The 25981-nt window shown below is 38.3% G+C and overlaps 1 protein-coding gene across 2 annotated transcripts in view; it reads left to right on the top strand.

The window, feature by feature from the left end:
- ATP10D (ATPase phospholipid transporting 10D (putative)) overlaps positions 1-25981 on the top strand; it is a 107119-nt gene that overhangs the window by 9146 nt on the left and 71992 nt on the right. Inside the window, exons 2-3 of one of the 2 annotated variants that reach the window (XM_007075911.3) lie at positions 18198-18524; positions 20717-20911. In XM_007075911.3, coding sequence (XP_007075973.1) covers positions 18235-18524; positions 20717-20911 — 485 coding nt within the window. In that variant the 5' untranslated portion in view covers positions 18198-18234. Of the gene's footprint in view, positions 1-18197; positions 18525-20716; positions 20912-25981 lie in introns of those variants that run through there. The other variant, XM_015534760.2, reaches the window with a different exon arrangement.

Genomic DNA, 25981 nt, shown 5'->3' with positions numbered 1-25981 from the left:
CTTGTGTGCTACTTGTGAGCTAGCTTCAAAAGATATAATTGAACATTTTTGTGTTTCATAAGACAAAAAGAGGGGGACATTTTTCTCATCCTTTGATCTTGGGTATATTTTTGGAGGATGATTAAAGATACAAATATGAATCCTTATGACTCTCAGTAGGGAGTTTGTGCCTAGGGAATCAAGATTTCTTACCAGAGGTCCTGAGTGTCTTTGTGGAGGTGAGGAATGATATAGGTACCTACTTTGATCATTAAAGTTGTAATTAATTAATTATATATAGAGTCTCCACATAAAAGTATTTTCATAGTGCATCTTTACAGGCTGTATTCTTTTATTTTTTATTTTTTTTACGCTTATATATTTTGAGAGAGAGAGCAAGCCTGGGGAGGGGTGGGGTAGAGAGAGAGGCAGAGAATCCCAAGTAGGCTCCGTGCCATCAGCACAGACCCCGATGTGGGGCTTGAACCCACAAATCATGAGATTATGACCTGAGCCAAAACCAAGACTTGGACACTCAACCGACTGAGCCACCAGGCACCCCATCCCTGATCTTAAATGTAGAAGCAAAACATTAACTTACTTGTATGCTTTTCTCTACCATAAGCATTTGGCTTTGTGATTAAAGTTGGGACATGTTTTGTGGGATTAGTTTTAGAATAGTTTTTCACTGAAATGAAGATATATTTTCTAATGATAAAGTGAGTATATATTTTCATGGATATGGACAGTTACAAAACATATTTAAAAGTTATCTATTAATATACTACCTCAAAATAACCAGTGTTTATGTTTTAAAAATATTTTATTCCAAATCTGTATGTATAAAGAGTGTATGTGTATATATCTATATGTATATATATATATATATATATATATATATATATATATATATATATATTCATTCCACTTGAGTTCATAGTGATATACAGGTATAAATAATGGATTAAAACCTTATAAACTTATAAAACCTTATAAACTTCTAAAACCTTATAAACTTCAAAAATTCATTTGAATATTTTTTAATTATATTTCCATTTAGATACACCACAATTTAACAATTTCTCTTTTTCTCAGCATTTGAGTTAGTGCCCTTTCCAGTGCTGAGTTGATCATCTTTCTACTCAGGGCTGAGGACGATGAGCATTTTAAGGCGTATTACCTCTTGGCTCCAGAGAAGTGAAAAAGCGGGCTAGATTATCCCAGAACTGTATGAAAGCTTGCTTTCATTGAGCATTATGAATAAAGAAATTCTTTGCTACATTCAGTGCAAAAAATACTCTTAATTGCTTTTTTAAGGTTACTGGTGAAGTTGGAAATACTTTTTTCCTATGTATTTGCAGTTTGTCAGTGTCATGTTTGTTCATGCCCTTCTAGCAAATATTTAAACCAGAAGTGAATAATTTTTTATATTGCTTTTATAAAATATCAAAGTAAAAAGTAGGCCATTGTGAGTGCTAATAGGAAAATTTCATTTTCATTAGGATAAAAATGAAATAAGGCAGAGCTCACAAATTAGCTGTGAAAATTTTAAGGTAGATACAAATGTGAATAAATCTTAGTAATTTTAAACATAGGGTAAGCACACTATCATACAAAATTTTAGCAGGCATAAAATCTTGTAGTCAAACTATGACTTAAATAACTTACGACATATTTATAAGTGTGCAATTTAGGAATTAATAAAAACCTACCTATATATGAATGAGTAATTAAATGGTAGTGGAGAGGATGGCTGGATTATTTTATGTGACTTCCACTAACTTGATGTATAATAATGGGTGAGTCAGTGTCTCTGAACCTCAGTTTTCTTGTGTATGAAGTATTTAGTTGGATATTGAAGATCTTTTCTAGCTTTAAATTATGAATTTTTTAAGTTGCTAAGTCTTATCACCTTTAAATGCTTTTCCTACTTGGTGAAATGTTGCCATCAAATGATTAATAAGTGCTCCATAATAGTAAGAATAGCTGCCACTTACTGATCTATTCTATGCCAGATACCTTGCATATATTCTCATTAACTCCTCACAATAAACCTAAGGACCTAAAGAGTACTTATTAATTTCCTGATGGGGAAACTGAAGATTATACAAAGTCCTACTAGGATTGAGTGATTAGGGCCAGGATTTGACCCCATGATTGCCTGAAAAGCTCTTTTTTCCACTCTGCTACTTTCCTCTCTCTTGAACAAATGTGATGGCTTGCTCTAGACGTGTATTCAGCAGTAGCATTATTGGCATTTTAGGCCAATAATTCTTTGTTGTGGTAGGGGCTGTCCTGTGATTATAATGGCATCCACGGCACCTATTCATTAGCACCCCCTCAGTTGTGACAACCGAAAATGCTTCCCGATACTGCAAATGTCCCCTGGGGAGGCAAAATTGTTCCTAGTTGAGAACCCCTAGTTTAATGCAACCTAAGTCTTCAATAGGACAAATATAATTATCTCAAGCAGAGGTAAGTGGCTTTAGGTCGTCTTGGATTACAGAAGACAAGGTAGAATAGACCAAGTAGAATCCCATCATTCAGTAATACTTATTGCACACTTATTGATTGCTTGACCTTTATCTTCTTGAGATTTTTCTTCTTTGGAGAACACTCATTTCTGGGATACATAGTATATGACCATGAACCTTATTAGATATTAGTTAATTTATTTAAAATATTTATTTAAAATACTTATTTAATTTATTTAAAAATATTCATGGGGTGCCTGGGCGTCTGACTTTGTCTCAAGTCATGATCTCATGGTCCATAGGTTCGAGCCCTGCATCGGGCTCTGTGCTGACAGCTTGGAGCCTGGAGCCTGCTTCGGATTCTGTGTCTCCCTCTTTCTCTGCCCCTCCCCTGCTCATGCTCTGTCTCTCTCTGTCACAAAAATAAATAAACATTAACAATTTTTTTTTAATATTCATTGAGTACTTGTCATGTGGTAGGCATTGTCTGGTTATTGGTTCAAACTGTAAATAGGATGGTCTTAATGGGGAAGCAGCTATTAAATAATTACAGTTCATTCCCTACTAACAGTCTTTTACCGCATGTATTTAGAATCACAATCCAGTGTGTTTATTATGTTTTACACACACAGCTTGTCACACAGAGCTAGAATTTGTTGTCCTTTGTGTGATGAATAAAGATACCACGCCATGAAATTTGTGTTCTGCTGTTTAGGAAGGTATTTTGGCTCTTGTTTTCAAAATGGGCACTTATCTGGGTGCTAGCTTCATATCATAACTTACTTGTTTATTGATTAGGTTAGTGTTTTTTTTTATTTTAAAATTTTTTTTTTTTTCAACGGTTTTTTATTTATTTTTGGGACAGAGAGAGACAGAGCATGAACGGGGGAGGGGCAGAGAGAGAGGGAGACACAGAATCGGAAACAGGCTCCAGGCTCCGAGCCATCAGCCCAGAGCCTGACGCGGGGCTCGAACTCACGGACCGCGAGATCGTGACCTGGCTGAAGTCGGACGCTTAACCGACTGCGCCACCCAGGCGCCCCGATTAGGTTAGTGTTTTAATGTTCTTTGTATTTACCACTCTGAAACCTGGCCATAAACATGTCAAGGTTTGTCTCATGGAGGTTAATCTCTGAAGTATTTCAGGGAATGAGGGAATCTCATGAAGTTCTTGCTTGATCCCTCTTCTGGGCTCTTTGTTCCTTGAGGGCAGGAATCATGGAATTTACATAGGACTTTTCATTATTGTGGTTGCAGTCCAGGAAAAGTGCCAGACTGGCACAGGGAACCCTTGGTGCCTGTTTATTAAACAGATAGAAGGAAAAGTGATCTCTGAACAGTGAAAATAGGTTTCACTAAATAAGCCATAAGTTTCTGTGTTCTGCTTCCTGAAGACCATTGAGGTCATTATTAATTCAATATTTAAGCATATTGATTTTCTAAGAGAGTTGGGAGTATGAGTTAAATTTTAATAAAGTCAGATATTTGGGCATCCAAGGGAGAAACCTACAAAGTCAGACATGAGCATTCAAAACAAGGAGGCCTTCAACTACTGAAAGAGAACCTATGGATGTGTTTCCAAACGTCCTGAAGGCATCACTATATAGAACACTTTGCTGTAATGGTGCTTAGAACATTGGAACTGAATTCTCAGAAGAAAATTTATTTAAACTGTGTAAAACATAGGAAAATTCATTTACTTATTTTTGTTTTATTAAAACATTTTTGTAATGTTTATTTTTGAGAGAGAGAGAGAGAGAGAGAAAGAGAGAGCACAGACAGGGGGGGGGACAGAGAGAGGGAGACAGAATCCAAAGCAAGCTCCAGGGTCTGAGCTGTCAGCACAGAGCCCGATGCGGGGCTTTAACCCATGAACCATGAGATCATGACCTGAGCCAAAGTCGGATGCTTAACTGACTGAGCCACCCAGGCACCCCTATTTTATTTTTTTTAAGTACAATGTTGTGAAAGCATGATTCTTCTTTGACAAAGTTGAATTGTTCAGTATAAATCCTGGGAAGCACTAACATGAACAAGGAAAAAAATAAAGACGATCTGGAAGGGGATACAGTTTCTGAATACCAGATGTTACAGAACAGAGGGAAAAACCATAAGTCTGTGTAGGATCAAACCTTGATTATCCAAAGTAGTGGTATATAAGAATGCACATAAATTCCAAAATAGTAATCAAAAAACAATTTATATTTAATTTTAAAAGGCAGTCACACGCAGGGACTACACACACACACACACACACACACACATACTCCCCTGGTTTTAACACTCTTCACACTTCATCCTGTTTTTTTTTTTTCCCCACTTTGTGTTTTTTCTAATTTTATTTAATTTTTTATTTAGTTATTTTTTCTAAATATAATTTATTGTCAAGTTAGCTAACATACAGTGTATACAGTGTGTGCTCCTGGCTTTGGGAATAGATTCCCATGATTTATCGCTTACATACAACACTCAGCGCTCATGCCAACAAGTGCTGTTCTCAATGCCCATAACCCATTCCCCCTACCCCCAGCCCCCATCAACCCTCAGTTTTCTCTCTGTATTTAAGAGTCTCTTATGGTTTGCCTCCCTCTCTGTTTGAAACTATTTTTTCCCCCTTCCCTTCCCCCATGGTCTTCTGTTAAGTTTCTCAAATACCACATATGAGTGAAACATATGATATCTGTGTTTCTCTGACTGACTTATTTCACTTAGCATAATACCTTCCGGTTCCATCCACGTTGCTGCAAATGGTATGATTTCATTCTTTCTCATTGCCAAGTAGTATTCCATTGTATATATAAACCACTCTTCTTTATCCATTCATCAGTTGATGGACACTTGAGCTCTTTCCATAATTTGGCTATTGTTGATAGTGCTGCTGTAAACATTGTGGGTACATCAGCACTCCTATATCCTTGGGATAAATTCCTAGTAGTGCTATTGCTAGGTCATAGGGTAGTTCTATTTTTAATTTTTTGAGGAACCTCCACACTGTTTTCCAGAGAGGCTGTAACCAGTTTGCATTCCCACCAACAGTGCAACTGGGTTCCTGTTTCTCCACATCCTTGCCAACGTCTGTTGTTTCGGAGTTGTTGATTTCAGCCACTCTGACTGGTGTGAGGTGGTATCTGAGTGTCATTTTGATTTGTATTTCCTTGATGAGGAGCAGTGGTGAGCATCTTTTCAAGTGTCTGTCGGCCATCTGGATGTCTTCTTTGGAAAAGTGTCTATTCATGTCTTTTGCCCATTTCTTCATTGGGTTATTTATTTTTTTGGGTGTTGATTTTGATAAGTTCTTTATAGATTTTGGATACTAACCCTTTACCCAATAGGTCATTTGCATATGTCTTCTCCCATTCCTTTGGTTGCTTTTTAGTTATGCTGATTGTTCCTTTTGCTGTGCAGAAGCTTTTTATCTTGATGAGGTCCCAATAGTTGATTTTTGTTTTTGTTTCCCTTGCCTCTGGAGACATGTTGAGTACAAAGTTGCTGTAGCTGAGGTCAAAGAGGTTGCTGCCTGTTTTGTCCTCTAGGGCTTTGATGGTTTCCTGTCTTACATTTAGGCCTTTCATCCGTTTTGAGTTTATTTGTGTATGGTGTAAGAGAGTAGTCCAGTTTCATTCTTTTACATGTTGCTGTTTCATCCCAGATAAAATTGTTTTGGTACTTAAAGGGATAAACCTTAAGCTATGTGAAAAAAAATAGGTATTCAGAAAACTTCCTCCCTGAGAGTTTCACAACAAAGAAATTCAAATACCTGAGTAATTTTTAAAAATACAGTCTCCTTGTTTTATTTCCCTTTTTATGTCTACCTGTTGCAGAGTCTTTTTAGTGGTCATTTTAGGGTTACATGCTATAAACCTAAATCTGAAACTCTAATAACTTTAGCATGCACAATAAAAGATACAATGAGATCATGGAATAACTAAGCTTATATACCTTATGGAGCTGGTGTATACAAGATTGTCACAGATATTCCTCTTTTTGCTAAGTATAAGAGAGGTGGTACCTGATTCTTATGTTCGTTCCACAGATATGCATTGAAATCTACTCTGTGCCTGGTACTTTGCAGGACTAGTCTGTATGAGTGAACAAAAAAGATAGAAATCCCTCCTCTAATGGAGAGGAGAGACAAGAGCTAAAATACAAAAATAATTTTATGACGTTGGAAAGTGATGCAAAAGTTCTATGAAAAATAAAACTGGGAAGGAGAACAGGGATGGCTGAGGTGAGCCTGTGGCAGGTGGCATGAAGGAGGGGAGGAGCAAAAGATTGGAGAGGACTGTGGCACCTGGGTGGCTCAGTCGGGTAAACATCTGGTTTTTGATATTCGCTCCGGTTAGGATCTTCCATTGGGGAGTTTTAGCCCCGCGTCGGGCTCTGTGCTGGCAGCATGGAGTCCACTTGGGATTCTGTCTCTCTCTCCCTCCTTCTCTCTCTCTCTCTCTCTCTGCCCCTCCCCTCCTCATCTGTGCTCTGTCTCTCAAATAAACACTAAAAAAAAAGATTGGAGAGGAGTTTGGGAGACAGGTACACGTGACGCTGCCAGCTCTTGTCATAATTAAGATGAGAGCCTCTGGAGAGTTTTAAATTGTGGAAAATTCAGGATGTAACTTAGGGTTTAACGGGACTAGATGGTAGTGGTAGAGGTGATGCCATGTGGTGAGATTCTGGATTCAGCTGAATTTGCTGACTGACTGTATGTGGGTTTTGAGGAAAGGACAGGACCCCAGGCTGAGGATCCGGAAGGATGGAGCTGCCATCAACTGATAGGGCTAATCTGCAGAGGAAGCAGAAGAGCACAGTTCTGTACATGTTCCCATCTAGAGAGGGGCTGCCTCGTTGGCAGGCAGATATAGGAGTCTGGAGTTTGGGGGAAGAGGTCTGAGCTGGAGGGCAGTTACATGGGGGGAACCTGTAGAAGTTCTGGTTTGATGGCCCTGGTTTCTCAGTACAGTAGAAACAAGGTCATCAGCAGGAAGAATGTTAGGAGGGAGATGTGGAAAGTTAGAGGAGAAGGTATGAAACAGTTGTCTATGAAAGTGGGAAAGTGAAGAGTTTGCAAATGCTGTGTGATTACCATCAGCAGGTGTGGCTGGCTGGTGGTCCACGGTCAGTAATTTAAAGTGACACCAGTGAGGGATGTTACACGTTTCTGACACTTTCAACTTGGAGGTACTAACTAGAACAGAGTATAACAGGGATCTGGATATAACTGATTTGAATAGAACTAGGATAAGAGTTTTGTCAAGAGAGGAAAGAAGAGCTAAGGGGTAGAGAGACTACAGAAGGAAATGATAACAGGGTTGACCACGAAATTGAATTTGGATGAGCAGGGAAGTGAGGCCATGCATGAAGGAGCAACAGTGAAAGACCGCAGTTTAGCTGCTTACAGGTCCCTGTGGGGGCAGATGATACTGAAGTCAGGTTAAAAATGAATCATTTAAAAGCAAATTTTATTTGTGTGTACTGAATCACGTTTCAAACATATGTAAAGATTGTTCTATTGAATGCACCAATAGAATGTTTTAAAATTAAATACAAATATTTGAACTTGTTAACTTTGGTTTTTCAAATGAAGTGTGTCTTTAGTTCTTTTTTTTCTCTAAATGACATAAATTCAGATTTTTTATAGTCATCGTCTTCTTTCTTCCAACCCTCATGTTCTTTGGATTACGCTTGGGTAACCAACCACTCACCAAGCTATGTCCCTTGGGTAAATTTCTCAATCGCTCTGAGCCTCAGTTTTCTCATCCTAACATGGGGATAATTGTATGTCCTTTGTTGTAAGGATTAAAGTTACTGTATATTTATCCCCAGCACAGAACTCGGCATGTCTTTCTAAGTGGCAGATATTGTTATGATCTTAGGTTTACTGAATTAATATTTTATTAGAGTTGAATAGCCAAATCTCAAAAACATGCTTTTCTGTCATCTCAATATTTAGGAGTACTATCTAGAATTACCAATGTCAAAACATAGTATTAAAAATTGTTATTAACTTTTAATATATGTTTTTTCAGCTTTAAGAATAGACAAAGGCATATTGGGAACTAACCATGAGTATGGGTGAGCTTTTTTTTGGTTCCTAGTACCAGAGAGACATTCATACAACTGCAGCATTTTCCCTGCCCTTTTGCTAGCTTAAACCAGTTTTGAAGCCCAAGCATCAGCAAATGTAACTCATTTGGATGTGTGGTCCTTTCAAGAGAAAGTTGAGATACATTGAAGATGAGAGATGGTAAAGCTTTCAGCATCTGAATGGATGAAGATATATTTATATATATATATATATATATATATATATATATATATATATATATATATATATTTACACATGCACACTCACATAAGAGAATTAAAGAATGTCTTATACTTAATGTATTTGGAAACATTAAGAATGAATAACTCTTCTCAGTATAAAACTATGCATCTGGGTACCACAGTCATATTTTATATCTGTCTTCTTTTAAAATAAACATGTTGTCTTTGAAAATTCAACTGCAATGATATTAAACATGAGGACCCTCCATTGCTGTGGAGGGTTCCTTCCCTCAGTCTGATTTAGAGGCTGCTTCTGTGATGTAGAACAGTATTTTTTGTTTCTCTCCCCCTGCATCAGCCAGTGTCTGGTTTTCAGGTCACGGACTGAGTAAACGTGGCTTAAGCACTCCTTGTTTTTCTTAAAAAATTTTTAAAAAATGTTTATTTGTGTGTGTGTGAGAGAGAGAGAGAGAGAGAGAGAGCAAGCAAGCTGGAGAGGGGCAGAGAGAGAGGGAGAGACAGAATCTTAAGCAGGCTCCAGACTCTGAGCTGTCAGCACAGAGCCCGACATGGGGCTTGAAACCACAGACCTCAAGATCATGACCTGACCCGAAGTTGCATGCTTAATTGACTGAGCTACCCAGGTGCCCCTTTAAGCACTCTTTTCTAAAGATGCCTAAGGGCTATGTGCTTGAGTAGAGTTGACCTTTTCCTATTTAGGGTCCTAAAAAATGACAAAGCTCTCACAAAGATTTCTTCGTTAGTGGTAGAAGTGAAAGATACTATTAAGTTAGTTTTTTATACTCCTATGTAGCACTTCCTCCCATGATAATAATCAGCAGTTATCGAAAGTAATTACTTCAGTTCATTGTTTTTGGTGACATATTCTCCTTGCCTGGCCTCTTGCATACATCTAAAAGAATATATACTTCGACTGGGGATTTAGTTCAAGGAGTTAAATTCATAGAGAATATTAAAGAGCACACGGAACTCCAAAATGACTTTATTTGGCAAATCTGATTCCTCTCACCTGGAGAGCACAGAGGATTATGGGACTTCATTATTCAAGATCCAGTTTTCCCACTAAATAAATTGACCCTTGTCATCACCAAACTTGTATTAGATCCATCTATGACTGTTCATATTTTTTCCAGTGATTATATGGGGTGATGAAAATACTTTCTCCTTTTGTAGATCACAGGATAGTAGTTACTAAAGGAGCCCTGCCAACCTGTCACTTTGGCCCCTGATACGACAAAGAAACCAGTAAAGATATCAAATGATCTTACTGCCATTGTTATTACCTGTCAGAGAGAATTGATCTCCTTGAGGGCAATAGGGCTCTTACAGAGAGAATTTGAGTAACTTGAGTAAGTTAGTCAGGGATGACCCAGATTGGAACAAGCCCAAGTTTTATCAGGGCTCATCGTGCTTCAGAGAGGGCTACCTGACACATCGAGGTCAAGGAGACTTTCATAGCTTGTAAGTTTCTACTGTGAACAGTTCCTATCTTATTCTCGGAAACTGATAGCTATAAAATTACTCTGTATTTTTTATTGACCCTACTAGATAACTTGACTTTCTTCCAAGATCTTGAACATGTAACAACTTTGATATTTTGTTAGGGTTTTCTCCTCTTAGTTGAGAAGAAGATTAGAAGTCTGTCAAGGTGGGGACTTACTGTTCTCCCTTGCTGAGCTTTTGGAAATGTTGGTTGAAACTGACTGTAACTATATTAAATCTGTAGAAAGAATTGATCCTGCAGGCCTCACCACCAACTTCTGTTTGTGCAGGTTGTCAAGTCGCTGGTCATAGCCTTGGTCTATACAGTCAGAGGCGATGGGCTTGCTGGTAACAGGAGTGGTACCTAATAAACTGTTCACTCTTAATTTCAACTTCACATTTTGAAATAAACTGATTTAGCATAGAGTAGTGGTTCCCAAAGTATGGTTCAGGACCAGCAGCATCAACACCACCTGGAAATGTGTTAGACATGCAAATACTTGAACCCCCACCCCAGACCTGTGGAATCAGAAAGTCAGGGATGTGGTTCAGGACACTCTGATGCATGCTGGAGTTTGACAGCCACAAACAGAGCATCTTGACATGACTATACATAGGAATGTTTTTCTCTTTCAGGCAGGTGAGCTTATGTGTGTAATTCAAGTTGTTTGTTGGGTGGTGATGACCTCAGAAAGTTTTAAATGCTAACTGGGCCCAAGGGAATTCATTACTGCATATTTACCTTTGGTAATCTGCCTTGCTACAAACTTTTCATTAGCATTCATTAAGGGAAACAGGGTTTTTGAGAACTGTTTGCTTTCAAGTACATTTGTATTCAAGAAGGAGCATAGTGCGATATGTTATTTTAGGTACGCTCTGTTATGAAGGATTTTTGTTTTTAATATCTTCTAGAAAAAATTTTATAATTAGAAATAATATAGTTTTAAATGATAATATTTGACTTTAAATTTTCTATAGAAGTAGTATTGTATAGTTGGAAAGGCATGACTTTGGAGTTAAAATTGCATGCCTTGAGTTATTATAAACGCTTCTTTGACTTTTTGTTTCTTACTTTGAAAAATAGAAGTCATAAATGACACTGGGAAATGTATTTCATAAAGAGTAGCCATGATAGAAATGTTAGTACTTATTTTATAAGCAATGCTTGGTTTTCCTTCCTTCCTTCCTTCCTTCCTTCCTTCCTTCCTTCCTTCCTTCCTTCCTTCCTTCCTGGGACAGCATGAGTGACTGTGAGCAGGGGAGAGGGGCAGAGGGAGAGAGAGAGAGAGAGAGAGAGAGAGAGAGAGAGAGAGAGAGAGAGAGAGAGAGAAATCTTAAACAGACTCCATGCTTAGCACGGAGCCCGATGTGGGGCTCGATCCCAAGACCCTGGGATCACGACCTGAGCTAAAATCAAGAGTCGGATGCTCAACCAACTGAGCCACCCAGGCATCCCTATATTTATTTATTTCTAATCTTAATTGGTTTTGTGCATAATGATCTCTTGTAGATTTTAGAACTTTATTGGTTTTTTCAGCTTCTGTGGCTGAATGGAATATTGGATCATGTAGCATCACGCAGACCTAATGCTTAGGGCAACATTAGACATTTGTAGCTATTAATTATAAATTCTCCCTTCAAAAACTTTATTTAAAAAATTATAAATCAATACATCTTCATTGTGCCAAAGATAAGAAAGAAGAGTTCATCTTCTATTCCCTTTGTATTCTCACTATCGATAACCGATAGTCATAGCCCTGTGTAAATAATTCTATACTTTTATCCATGTTCTTGAAAATGTATGTGAACATACACACAGTTTGTGTTATTAAGTGAAGCAAACCAAGGCCAGGCCAATTGTGGAGTCGACAGTGCATTAAGAAATACAAGCTAGGTCTGTGGAGCTGCGGTATGCTAAGATAGCCCTTGATTCTCTAATCAAGGCTTGATAATCTAATCCGTAGACCCTCGTGTGCTGATGTGGCCCTTCTTCCAGCCTAAGAATTTGAAAAGGCAGTGGACTTCTATTCCAGTATCTTGTGAACTGGCAGGCTCCACATTCCTCACAGCCAACAGCACTGCTAAACGGTCTTGTCTTCCTGAGGAACTAAGGAGGTGACAAGAGCTGCACCGGCTTATGTGCATCCTAGATCTATGTATACCTTTGCCTATTTTGGTAGGTGGTAACTAAAGTGAAACTTCAACTGTGCCCACATTGTTATTCTTGCCATTCTTTGAATCCAGATCAGTCATTTTGGTCTGTACTTCATTCATGTTTATTAATTTTTGGTTTTGATCATTTATATTTGCAGGTCTCTGTTATTTCCTTTTTTTTTCTAACTATACACAATAGTCATTTGTTCAGGTCAATGGATGGATATATATAATTTTATTTTATTTTTAAAAAAAAATTTTTTTTTTTAACGTTTATTTATTTTTGAGACAGAGAGAGACAGAGCATGAACAGGGGAGGGGCAGAGAGAGAGGGAGACACAGAATCCGAAACAGGCTGCAGGCTCTGAGCTGTCAGCACAGAGCCCGACGCGGGGCTCGAACTCACGGACCGTGAGATCATGACCTGAGCCGAAGTCGGATGCTTAACCGACCAAGCCACCCAGGTGCCCCTGGATATATATAATTTTAAATAAATGTGTAATATTCTGTAATGTGGATGTGTCCTAGTGTATGTATCAGCTCTTCCATAATTGAAGGACTCTCATGATATTTCCAAAACCGTTACTACAAAAAACAAACAAAACCCCCAAAACTACAGTATACATTCTTGTACGTATACCCATACCTATAGGTAAGACTCCCCAAAATGGAATTGCTGTGTCAATAGTTACATGTATTTTCAATTTTATTAGATATTGTTAAATTTTTTTTTTGGTGGAGGGGAGATTTTAAGCAATTCATTTCCCATTGCCAGAGGATTTGTTTCCCCGTATCCTCACCAGCACTGACTACAAGAGAACTTTCCTAAGCAAGAGAGAAGTTAACAATTTTGCCCAGCTAACAATAAGTGTTCTGAATTTTCTTCCAGTAAATTTACTATAATTTTTACATTTAAGTTTTAATCTACCTAGAGATTTTTTAAATCAAAAATTTATTAAAATATTTTGAAATAAAAATTTATTTTTAAATGAGGTAAAAAGGATTTTAGCTTTCTGGCTTTCAAGATGGATAACCATTTATTCAGGTGTGTTAAGTCACCATTTTCCCACTGATTTGAAATCCCACGTTTGCCATATATTATCTTTCTGTTTATACAAGGATCTACTTTTGGGCCCTCTGCGCTAATTTTGTCTTGCCATTATAACAACCACAATTTAGTGGCTTAGTCCATGCCACTCATAAACGCTAGTTTATGAGTATAGTTCTGTTGATGAAAAGTCCAGGTATGGTGAGAATTGGTTCTTTGCTCAGGTTCTCAAAGGCTGAAATTAGGATGTCATCCGAGCTGAGTTCTTAACTGAAAACCCAGGAAGAATCTACTTCCAACTTTACTCAGGTTGTTGGCAGACCTTGGTTCTTTGCAGTAGTAGGACCTATGTCTCCATTTTCTTGCTGGCCATCACTGGAAGGCTGCTCTTAACCCCTAGAGACAACCAGCAGCCATCCTTTTGCATTGTATTTAATTTGCTAGATTTTTAGGAGTTTTTCCATCAATATTCCTAAGTAAAAGTGGTTTATAATTTTTTGTGGCAATTATAAAAAAGCTTGCACATGTTTTTAATATGTATAGATATTTATATTATGGTGATAAATGGTTATTCGCAGTGAAACTTTTTTATTTTTATTTTTATTTTTTTTACCATATAATTGCCTTGCTGTGAAGGAGTGTTGCAAGTTGGGTGTATATAGCATGTGGTTCATGTTAATCTCATACCCGGTCCTTCTCTCCCAGTATTCACGTGTGTTAAGAATCTTGACCTTTAGGGGGTGCCTGGGTGGCTCAGTCGGTTAAGTGGCTGACGACTTCTGCTGAGGCTCAGGTCATGATCTCTGGGTTGGTGGATTTGAGCCCCCTGTGGGGCTCTGTGCTGACAGCTTGGAGCCTGGAGCCTGATTCAGATTCTGTGTCTCCCTCTCTCTCTCCTCTCCCTCCCCCACTCACACTCTACCTCTCTGTCTCTAAAAAATAAGTAAACATTAAAAAAAAAAAGCATCTTGACCTTTAGGATCTATGATCATATTAATTAATTTTTAAATTCTAGATAAAATGCTAATGTCCATTAGTGAAAGCAAAGTGTCCAGGGTCAGGTGTTTTTTGACATTGCATATTTGGGTAATGTTGGACTTCAAGTTTCCATGCTTAGCCTGGGAACATGTAGGCCTTTTCATATAGTTAATCTTTAATGGTATTTTTCCATCACTAACCAGCAGCAAGTTTGTTGTAACCCAAATTTTCACAAGTAGTAGTTTACTCCTAAAGTAAAAATGATGTTAGTCATGGAGACTTTAATAAAACCTAGGTAAATGTTGTTTTTTTTTTTCCTTTTAAACGAAATACTAAATCTCCCTACCTTTAGGGACAGTAGCTCACTCACAAGTCAAGTATCTAGATCTGAAAATTCTTTCTGTTTCTAAGTGATGATAATTGAACTTTTAGCCTTTGGTTCTTTGTGTGTGTGTGTGTATGTGTGTGTTTAATTTTGCTGTTAATTCTGAAGGCAGTGTTTCAATCAGTGGCAGAGTATTAGGTCAAATAAAGCATGGGACCATTTTATGTATTAGCAGAACACCATGACAAATCAACTCTCTTTGGAGTGGGCTAAATCTTGGAATGATGAATGATGTTTTGAAAAATTGTAAAAATGCTTCATAGCACGTTGTTCTTTAGAGTTTTGTCTACTAGGTTGCTCTGTTTACCCCTGGGAACAGCTGAGAAGAAGGTATTGCTATCCTCACATGGTTGGTTGCCTGGGAAACTCTCCAATTAAATGAAATGCAAAGTTGCTAAAGCTGAGTGTGAGTTATATACAGTTTAAGAAATTAAATATAGATCAATAATTGGGTATAGTTGTTAATGTCAACACTGTGCATATAAATTCTCAATATTTATGAATAAATGCTATAATTGAGAGAACATTTTCCAGATAATCACTACATTTTTTTTGCTTTACTTAGCTCTTAATTATGGTTCACACACCATTGTAAGGGCTTTACATATATTAACTCACTTAATCCTCACAACAACCCTTTGATCAAGGTTAGCTGGCAAGTGAAGGTGCCAGGAATTGATGTCAGCGTCTGGCTTTGGAGTCTATGCTCTTAATCACTACTATACTGCTTACTGGTCTTATAAAGCCAGTAGGAAAGAAAACGATGATTTTCTGCAAGAGTCTTTCAGGCTTGGAGAAGCAGATTCCTTCTATTAATAAAGGTAGAAGGAATGCAGTCACAAACTGACTGCTTCTGTTTTCTCAAACTTAAATCTTATTACTCCTTCTAATGGAAGGAAAGCCAGGCTGAACCATGAAAGAGGAAATGGGGTGTTTCGTCTCCTTTCCCCATACTTCCTCGTTTCTATAAAATTCAATGATCAACAGTCATTTGTTGATCATCTAACTTTGGCCAAGCATTAGACTCTGTTGTGGAGTCTGGAAACAATTAGATGCCTTGCCTGACTTTGAAGAAAGAAGCTACCTGCTGCACCCTGAAACAAGTGGGGTGAATGAGCCAGGCTCAGCATTGTAATGGGAGCAGAGCAGGGAATGCCTTACTGTATCTCCTGTGTGGACCCTCCTCAGTTTCCCCCACTCCACGGTCAAACTAAAACAGTCAAAAGGATGAATAGGGGCTGGTGCAGTGAGTGGATGAAATGATTGACCAGCCCTCCAGAAAGCAGCATTTGCAGAGATATGAGGTATAACCTGTGCTTTGCAACCTCCCTGATAAGTCGTTTGGGTACTAGATTCCACATTCAGGGCTCCATTCTAGATTCTTTTAATCAGGATATCCAGGGAAGGGGCCTAGGGAACTGTTACGACAGAAGCTTGGGAAACACCAAACAAGTGGAATACAGTTTGTTCGTGAACATAGTTTGAATTTTGGATAGAATGGTTGAGGATGAGATCGGGTGGTGTGGGGGTCATTTTATGTCATGCCTGTATTTTGTTAATGTTTGTTCTTCTATATGTATCCTACTTAGTGCTGGTTACTTGTCACGTATCTACAGGTGTATTGGACTGAGCATTTACTTAGAGTTGGACAACTTTATTTAATTTGAAAAGCAATATATTGAAAGGTTGGATCTCAGCCCAATTTACAGGGTTTACAACCTTGATTCTGTATAACCTGAGAAATAGCCAAAGTGGAGAGTGAGAGTGGGGAATAGAATGAACAATGTTTGTCAACAGTATGCCCCATGATTCTTCATCGTGTCTCATTTTTTTCATTGGCAAGCTGAGGTGCAAAGGTTAATTACATAGGTCACATACCTAATAAGTTATACAACTGATATATGAGCTGGAGTCTATAGAGCAGGAAGAATTTGATTTGTCAAAAAGTGGTAAACATTGTGCTCATTCACTCGATTAAAATAGATGAACCAGAAAATGCAGGGTTAGGGTCAGGGGTTATAGTAAAAAGGCTTCTGACAGTTGTTATCATGTGAAAATATGTGCCCAATATTTTGTTGTTTTTTTTTTTATTTAAGAGAAACTAAATATCAGTATTTTATGTGAATTTATATCTATTTGCAAAGGTTGGTCCTGTATCAGAAAACAAATTCTAGTAATGTGTTTACCGACACCATGATACAAGATACATCACTGGGTAGAATTTTGCTTAAAGGCCACTGGTTTGTGACCTCTAGATTAAATAATCTCTAAAGTCTAAGCTTTAAAATACTATGATTTATGCTGGTTCTTAATGAGGTATGACTTACTCTGATTTGCTTTCCTTTTGATATCTTAAGTTTTGCTGTAGATTTATGTGAACTATTATTAATAACAACCTTCTTTAAGCAGTAATGTATTTTTAGCTTTGCTTGGATAGATAAAGAAAGATTAAAAGGCTACCTTCTCCTGGCCATGATAGGAAGTGTTGCCATCCCTGAACATTCTAGTTAGGCTGCTGTTTTCCCCTGCCTTTCTGCCATAACAGAAAGTAGGTCTGTTCACTTCTGTGTATACTTTCGACCCATTGTGGAGCCACATTCAATCATTGTCTTTCCAAAGTGTGTATAGCAACATATTAGTTAATCTCAAGATCAATTCAGTGCATCTTGACCAGTATTAAAATGGGAGAGAGACCAAACGAGAGTGAAAATAGAGTAGAATAGAACATGCATTGCAAGTAATAAGGATAAGAATTGTTTTATAACTTCTGTTTCAGCTGTGTTTGTATTTGTGTGTGTGGAGGTTCTAGGTTACATCACAGAACGTATTTCTCACCAGTCTGACAGTTGACAAATTTTGAAAATGCTCGAGCTGGAATGTCTAAGTAGATCCTTGGTCATTCTTGCTCGATATAAAGTGGTTTAAATTCTAAACTGGAAATTTGAAAGGATATTAACCACATCTTAATTACCTCTGCATCTGGTCTTTTTGCAATCCCACAAAGACGCCATTAGTGTCTCTGTCTTGTGTAGATCAGTCCTTTGATCCACTATTCACTCTTCAGGAGAGAATGGCAGTGTTGAGGGGAAGGCATTACAAGATGAGTCACCTGGCCTTGGAGAGAAGGACAGAGATTCAATGGCTGAGGAGGATGCTGGGGAGGGCAATAGGCAGCCCCAATTCAGTCCTCACTAAAATTCCCTGGGATTGAGAACGGGGGAAGGGGAAAGACAATACATGAGTAAATAGAGCACCTAACGAAAGTGTCCTCATACCATTTATACCTTCAGCGGTTGGGTCATATGTTTGTTTGATACGGAAAAAATTGTAAATTTTACTATCCTTCCTGTTCTTTAAGACTTTCCAGAAGTTTATGAGGAGTGTTTCAGTGGGTGTCTGTTTGTTTTGCCAGATCACCTACACCTCCTGGATCTCAGCACGTTTTGGACATGACTGAGTGTCTTCAGTGGGCCAGGTATCGCTGGCAGCGGCTGATGGGCAGCACACACAGGGACGACGACGAGAGGCCATACAACTATTCCTCTCTGCTCGCCTGTGGGAGTGTGTCCTCTCACGCTCCCAAACTGGCAGCAAAGCACCGCGTTGTTGTCCCCCACCTTCGGCCCTTCAAGGATGAGTATGAAAAGTTCTCTGGTACCTACGTCAATAACCGAATACGAACAACAAAGTACACACTTCTAAATTTTGTGCCAAGAAACTTATTTGAACAATTTCACAGGTACTTTTATTCTCTTTTTGAAAAAGAAGATCTTACGTTCTTTGTCATTCTGGTTGATACAAGATTTTTCATTTCTATAACGTAGGTTACCTAAGCCTACGACTTGGGACATTTCCTTTGATGACTCTGGTAGAGTCTGTTGTGAAAAGATGACCCCTCACGTTTACACAGCGCTTTACAATTGGTAAAATGCTTTCTCTTGACCAGGGAAGATACTGTTGTGTTCATATTCTAGATTAGGAAACAAAGTTCGATGCTGGGGTTTACCCAACGTCATGCCAGTGATAAGGAGCAGACCAGGAGCCATAGCTCTGAGTCTTTTCACACTTGCTTCCATGTTCTTTCCATTAGATCAAGCTGCATTTTATTTTCACTTTTTCTTACTTGATTATAGGGGGAAATAGAGCTCTGAAGCAAATGCAGATATAAGATGTTACTAGGTGAAGCAACGACATAGTTCAGTTTAATATGTATTTATTGAAGCTCTCCTGTGAGTTTAGGCTTTGAAGGAAATGTCTAAATGGTGCTCCTTTCCTAATGGAGTTTGCCATTCAGCCGAGGAAACAGGAGGTGTATACAATGAAAAGACACAGTGGATGTGATGAGTGTTATAAAGTCCTACCAAGTAGGATGGAAGCCTCAAAATGAGCAATAGTAGAACAATAGAAGATGAAATGGCGTTGAAATTTAATTATGGAGAGTGGGTGAGATTTTCAAGGCAGAGGTGTCGGCAAAGCACATTTCAGATGCAGGAAGGAATAGGAGTAAAAGCAGAAAGGCAGTAGCATAGATTTAACTGAGGCCTGGAATGTGGACCCTTCTGCCTGACACCCTTAGAAGCAAATAAAGGCAGAGAGAACATTTAGGAAGATTCTGTATATACTCTGGTGAGTGGTAAGACCTGAGCTTAGAAAAATGCGGGAATGAAAAGAATGATCTATTACAGATATTATGGGTTAGATACGGAGAATTAAGTAAAAAGATGGTGTGAACATTTTGATCTGAGTTAACCAGAAGGATTAGCAGAAGACAGGAATGAAAAGAAAGTTGGTTTGATTATTTTGTTTTTATAAATGTTGAGTTTGAGATGCTAATGTGTGAATAGAGAGATTCTCAGCATTCATTGTTCATTCCACACATATTCATTTTCATTATTCACTCTACTTCGGTTCCACATGCATTTATTGAACGGTGGGTATGTTTACAGTATAGATGTGAATTTGTTGAATTAATGGCTTTAAATGCTATGGGTGAGTCTATCTTTTATGAAGTTCATAATCTAGTACATGGATTGGACATTGTACATTGTACATTGTACAATGTACATTGGACATTGTACATTGATGGAGCTAGAATCTGGAACTTGAACAGAGTCCAGGGCCAGTGTTGTAAGTTTGGATGCAGTCCACATGGAAACAATAGAAGCCAAAAAAGTAGCAAAAAGGGTTAAGAAAGAAATTTTCAGAGCAGAAGGAGTTAGAGGCAAGGAAGGGAGAAATGTGGGGAAATTATTTTGAGAAGTTTAATGGTTAATGGAGAAAATTCATGGTAAAAACTCAAGGGGCTATGCAGGATTGAGATTTTAAGGAAATGAGCCACTTGAATTTACCTTAGGGACCAGTGGAGAAGTATTTGAATATGTAAAATAAAGGAGTGGAGGAAGTTCCTGAAAAAGTGAATTGCTGAAGAGCTGAGGTAGAAGGGTAGGTCTCCAGGGGAAAAGAAAACCCTCTCGGGCTTCTCTGTTTATTTTGAGCCTTGTTTGAATCTAATGTTCAGACTTGCAAAGTAACTTCTGAAGGCTAGAGAATTGGAGTTTTTAAAAATTTATTTCTACTATGCGTTAAACACTGAATTTCCTCTAAATTTCTAGAGCCTTTAAAATGAAAATAGTGTCTTCTGTTATGCTTTATATCATGTTTTACACAACCCAAGACTATCCTGCTCCAATATTCACTATTATGTATTTAATAAAAAATACCTCCTATTTATTGAAATAATGCCCTGAGCTGGATGTCTGCAGGAGTGACACGTTGCTCAGATCCGTCAGGTTGTGCTAGTTGTCTATTCCCTAGCATCAAAAATGAAACAGTAGAAATTCGTCGGAAGGCACCCTGTGGTATTGTTGCCCCTCTTGCTTTAAACTTGCATGTGATTTGTTAACACCTGCTTGTGTGTGTTTGGATTTGCAGAGCTGCCAATTTATATTTCCTGTTTCTAGCTGTCTTGAACTGGGTGCCTTTGGTCGAAGCCTTCCAAAAGGAAATTACGATGCTGCCTTTGGTGGTAGTCCTTACGATTATCGCAATTAAAGATGGTTTGGAAGATTACCGAAAATACAAGATTGACAAACAGATCAATAATTTAGTAACTAAAGTTTACAGTAGGTAAGTGGAACAGGAGCTGTGCTAGGGAATACCCATGTCTTAGAAATGTTACTTTTTTCCCCCTTAGATGTGTTCCCCCTTAGAATGTTACCTTTTTCCCCCTTAGATGTGATCGGGACCCTTTTTGGTGATGGTGGTGGTGGTGATGTTTTCAGCTAATATTTGTTGAAGACCTTCAGTGAGTTTAGTTCAGGTGTCATAGCAGAACCAAAATGTGTAAGATGGTCCTGATTTAGGATGGTCTGATTTAGGATTCTTTGACTTTACTGTGATACAAGGCAGTATGCATTCAGATTTCAAATTTAGACAGTTTCCCTGGGTGAGTGATGGGGTAAGATACTTTCATGATGCTGGATAGTAGCAGGGAGCCTCAGTTCCCAGTCAGCCCTGTAATCAGGGGGGTACATAATTATTTTGTACCCATACAACATTCTGTTTTTCACTTTCAGTACAGTAGTCAATAAATTATGTGAGATATTCAACACTTCATTATATTTTAGTATATGTGCTGCCGAAGGGAGCACTAACACTTCATTATAAAATAGGCTTTGTGTTAGATGATTTTGCCCAACTATAGGCTCATAGGTAAGCATTCTGAGCACGTTTAAGGTAAGCTAGGTTAAACTATGATGTTCTGTAGGCTAGGGGTATTACATGCATTTTCAACCTACAGTATTTTCAACTTGCAATAGGTTTTTTGGGATGTAACCCTTTCATAAGTCAAGGAAGAGCTCTAAAAGTTATTGTCAACCCAGGAGTTGATAAAGCAAAAGCTTCTATAACTTATTATAAGTGGAATTGAAAGCATTAAACTTCAAACCATAAGAAAGAAAGCAAGCAGATAGTTTTTAATACTGGATGTTATAATTTGGGATTAAGAAGAGGATGGAATAAGAAAAATATGAATGGATATGAAAAACAAGATGAGATATGGAAGAAAAGACCAGAAGTACCTGTTGAGGAAAGGAATACTGAAAAATGGGGAAGAGTGGGGTTTTTTTGTTTTTTTTAAAAGATTTTATTTTTAAGTAATCTGTATAGCCAACATGGGGCTCAAAATCACAACCCTGAAATCAAGAGTTGCATGCTGTACTGAATGAGTTAGCCAGGCACCCCAAGAGTGTTCTTTTTTGTACACAAAACTAGAGGCTTATAAAAGCCTTCCCACTGCAGCAGCAAAAGGTATTCATAATAGGTCTTTTCAGAAGCATGTGTGCTCTGTTGGAGACGTGTATCTCCAGTATTTATTAAACTGAAAGACTGTGTAGCTAAGAATAAAGTCTGTAAAGATGAGTTTTGAACTGTGCTGTATGTTGTAAATCTACATCTACAAATTATACCTACGATACTGGTATCCAGAGATAACTATAACACGGCTGTATATTCCTTTAAGTCCTGTGCTCATTGTGTACATGTGTTTTACAAAATTAAGATTGTGTTGCATATATTTTTACCCTAGTTGTTTTAGCCTAATACTGTACCACAAACATTTCCCATGTCTTTGTGAAGATGAAATTTTCATATTTCATACTTTTAGGAAAATGAATTACAAAGTTTATAATATTCTCTGGCATTATGTTTCATGAGAAATGTATCTACTTTTTATTTTAAAATGCTCTTTTTTAAATTTTTTAATGTTTGTTTATTTGAGAGAGAGAGAGAGCATGAGCAGGGGGAGGGCCAGAGAGAAGGGGACGGAGGATCCAAAGCAGGCTCTGTACTGTCAGCACAGAGCCCGATGTGGGGCTTGAACTCATGAACTGTGAGATCATGACCTGAGCCAAAGCCAGACACTTAATTGACTGGAGCCACCCAGGTGCCCCTGTATCTACTTTTTACAAAGTCATCTTTAGGGGTGCCTGGCTGGCTGAGTCGGTTAAGTGTCTGACTCTTGATTTTGGCTCTGGCCATGATCTCCTGGTTCATAATATCGAGCCCCATGTCAGGCTCTGCACTGACAGTGCAGAACCTGCTTGGGATTCTCTTTCTCCCTCTTTGTTTGCCTCTCTCTCTCTCACGTGTACATGCTCACTCTCTCTCTTGAAAATAAAATAAATAAACTTTAAAAAGTCATCACTAGAACAGATTTGTGAAATTCTGAATCTAATATGTTAATAGCTTTACAAACAAGTTTATAATGTTATTTATTCATTCATTCATTCATTCATTCTCGGGTAGGAGTGTTCTGAGGAAACGGAATATATATTTTTTTTATTTTATTTAAAAAAAAATTTTTTTTAACGTTTATTTATTTTTGAGACAGAGAGAGACAGAGCATAAATGGGGGAGGGTCAGAGAGAGAGGGAGACACAGAATCTGAAACAGGCTCCAGGCTCTGAGCAGTCAGCACAGAGCCCGACGTGGGGCTCGAACTCATGGACCGCGAGATCGTGACCTGAGCCAAAGTCGGATGCTTAACCGACTTGGCCACCCAGGCGCCCCGGAAATGGAGTATATTAACTTGGCCTGAGGTAACCCACTAAAGGAGCCGTGATAAGAAATGAAGAGAGGGAGTGTTAGGTCTACTGTGAAGGGACTTTACCACCAGCCCACTGCTTGGACATTGCACTAGCCAGGGTTGTCCGGAGAAATAGAACAAATAGGAATGAGATTTATTATAAGGAATTGGCTCCTGTGATAAAAGAGGCCAAGAAACGCCAGCATCCACAAGCTGGAGTTTCTGGAAGGCCAGCAGTGCACTATGAAGGCCTGAGAGCCAGAGAATTGATGGTGTAGATTATAGTGCAAGTCTGAAGGCCTGAGAACCAGGAATGCTGAGGTCAGACTATCAGTGTCCCAGCTCAAGCATCAGAAAGGCAGATAGTAAATTCAACCTTTCTCTGCCTTTTTGTTCTCAAGGGATTGGGTGAGGGCCATCTGCTTTACTCAGTTCACCAATTCAAATGCTATTTTCTCCCAGAAACACTCTCACAGACACACCCAGAAGTAGTGTTCAACCAGTTTCTCGGCATCACTAGTGAAGTTGACATGTAAAATTAACCATCAGAGATGTTTTCCTTTAGTGGCAGAGAATTCATCTCTCTTTTTTTTAAGTTTTTATTTAAATTCCAGTTAACATACAGTGTAATATTAGTTTTAGGTATACAATATAATGATTCAATAATTCCATAGATCACCTGGTGCTCAGCACAACACGTACCCTCCTTAACCCCCATCACCTATTTAACCCATCCCCCTACCTACCTTCCCTCAGGAATAACCATCATTTCTCTATAGTTAAGAGTCTGTTTCTTGGCTTGCCTGCTTCTCTCTTCCCCCCACCCCCTTTTGAGCAGAGAAGGAATGGGTGAAAGCTATGCTTTAGGAATATTGGTCTACTCAAGTCCTGGGAATAGCCTCTCCTAGTAGAGTAGATCTGCCTCTGCAAATCATTCCAGAGCACTGCTGGGAGTAGATGCAAAGTACAGGAAGGGGTGCATACAGAGGTACTGTGAAGAAGAACCCAGTTGAATTTGGTGAACTTTTGTGATTTTTGAGTAGAAGTACCACTGATAGAAGTAGGGAGCATTACATTCACCTTAGGGGTAGGATGAGCTGGAAATGAGAGCAAGACAGGCATCCAAGTGGAAATGCCCCCCAGGCAAACAGGAACATAGTGCAGAAGTTCTGGAAGGAAGGAAAAGCTATGATAAGAAATGACAAAGTCATCAGTCTGTGTAGAGATGATTTTGAAGTGAGGAGTTGGACTTAAAGCCCTAAGAGAAAACAGATGAAGAGCTGAAAGGCTGAGCTTTGAGCCCAGAGGTAGGCAAGCACTTCTCAGCCCCTTGAGCAGACTTTCCAGGTTCCTTTGGGCAGATGTTGCCACTCCTTCTTCTGACATCTCAGAGCATTTGGTACATTTCTTGGATTGACGTTAGTGTTCTTATGTAGACTCTAAGTTTTTAGATTGTAATTCTAAATTTGTCAGACTAGAGATTCTGTTCTAGTTACCAAGTCTGAATAAAAGACATGTAGGTTCAAAAGTCTAGTTTTATAATAAAAAGCAGTACATTTTGAACAAATTTTAGGCTCTTTTGGCTGACCAAAAGTTCAACCAGATGACATAATTTTTGTTGTTTAGTTTCGGGAGAAAAAGAACTCAAAGACTTGTCCTCATGGAATTGTCTTTAATTTTATGTGAGCCACAGAGGAAATAGTTAGGCTGCTCTGATAAAGTGATACTTAAGCTAAAACCTGTGGGATTCTGAATTTCGTTCGTTATTAGAATTCTCCAGTGACTTTCTCGATATTTGTTTTAAAGATCTAGAAACAAAACAAAACAAATAACTTTTTTTTTCTCCTTTGTAAGATGATGTGACTTGTACTTAGATAAGGGAAAATTTGGTCTGTGTGTTTTTTTTTTCTTATACTCTTGTCTATTTAAAGCGACCAGAAAAAACTGTTGTATTGTGTAGAAAACTGAGAATAACAGTAAAAGCTCATGGTTTTTATTTTAAAGTCATGAGCGTTTTACTGAAACATTGGTATGAATCATTTGATGGTATTTGAGTCTTTATCATATGCCAAGGATAGACAGGTGGTGTTGATACACCCTTACCCTTAAAAACTAACTGCAAGAAACAGTATTTTAGAATGATTATATGATGAGCAAAGAATCGAGATTTTGATCAATTTTAAGATTACCCAGAGTACCAAGTTTAGCAAACAGGAAGAATGCTTCTTATAAGTATTTTTTAAATACAAGTTATTGTATATAAATAATTACTGACTTTTAGTGGTAGTTTAAAGTTGATAACATGTGTTTGTTTGCTTTTCTTTAAAAAAAATTTTTTTTAATGTTTGTTTATTTTTGAGAGAGGGAGACAGAGAGCAAGCAAGGAAAGGGCAGAGAGAGAGAGAGACACAGAATTCAAAGCAGGCTCCAGGCTCTGAGCTGTCAGCACAGAGCCTGACGTGGGGCTCAAACTCATGAACTATGAGACCATGACCTGGGCTGAAGTTGGATGCTCAACTGACTGAGCCACCAGGCACCCCTGTTTGCTTTTCTAACTTGTTATAAATAAACTCTAATTCTGATTTTCTCAGTTAGTAGCTGGATTACCTTAG

This window comes from Panthera tigris, chromosome B1 (assembly GCF_018350195.1).
Source record: "Panthera tigris isolate Pti1 chromosome B1, P.tigris_Pti1_mat1.1, whole genome shotgun sequence".
Taxonomy (NCBI): domain Eukaryota; kingdom Metazoa; phylum Chordata; class Mammalia; order Carnivora; family Felidae; genus Panthera; species Panthera tigris.
This window is presented reverse-complemented; position numbering and strand designations above follow the sequence as displayed.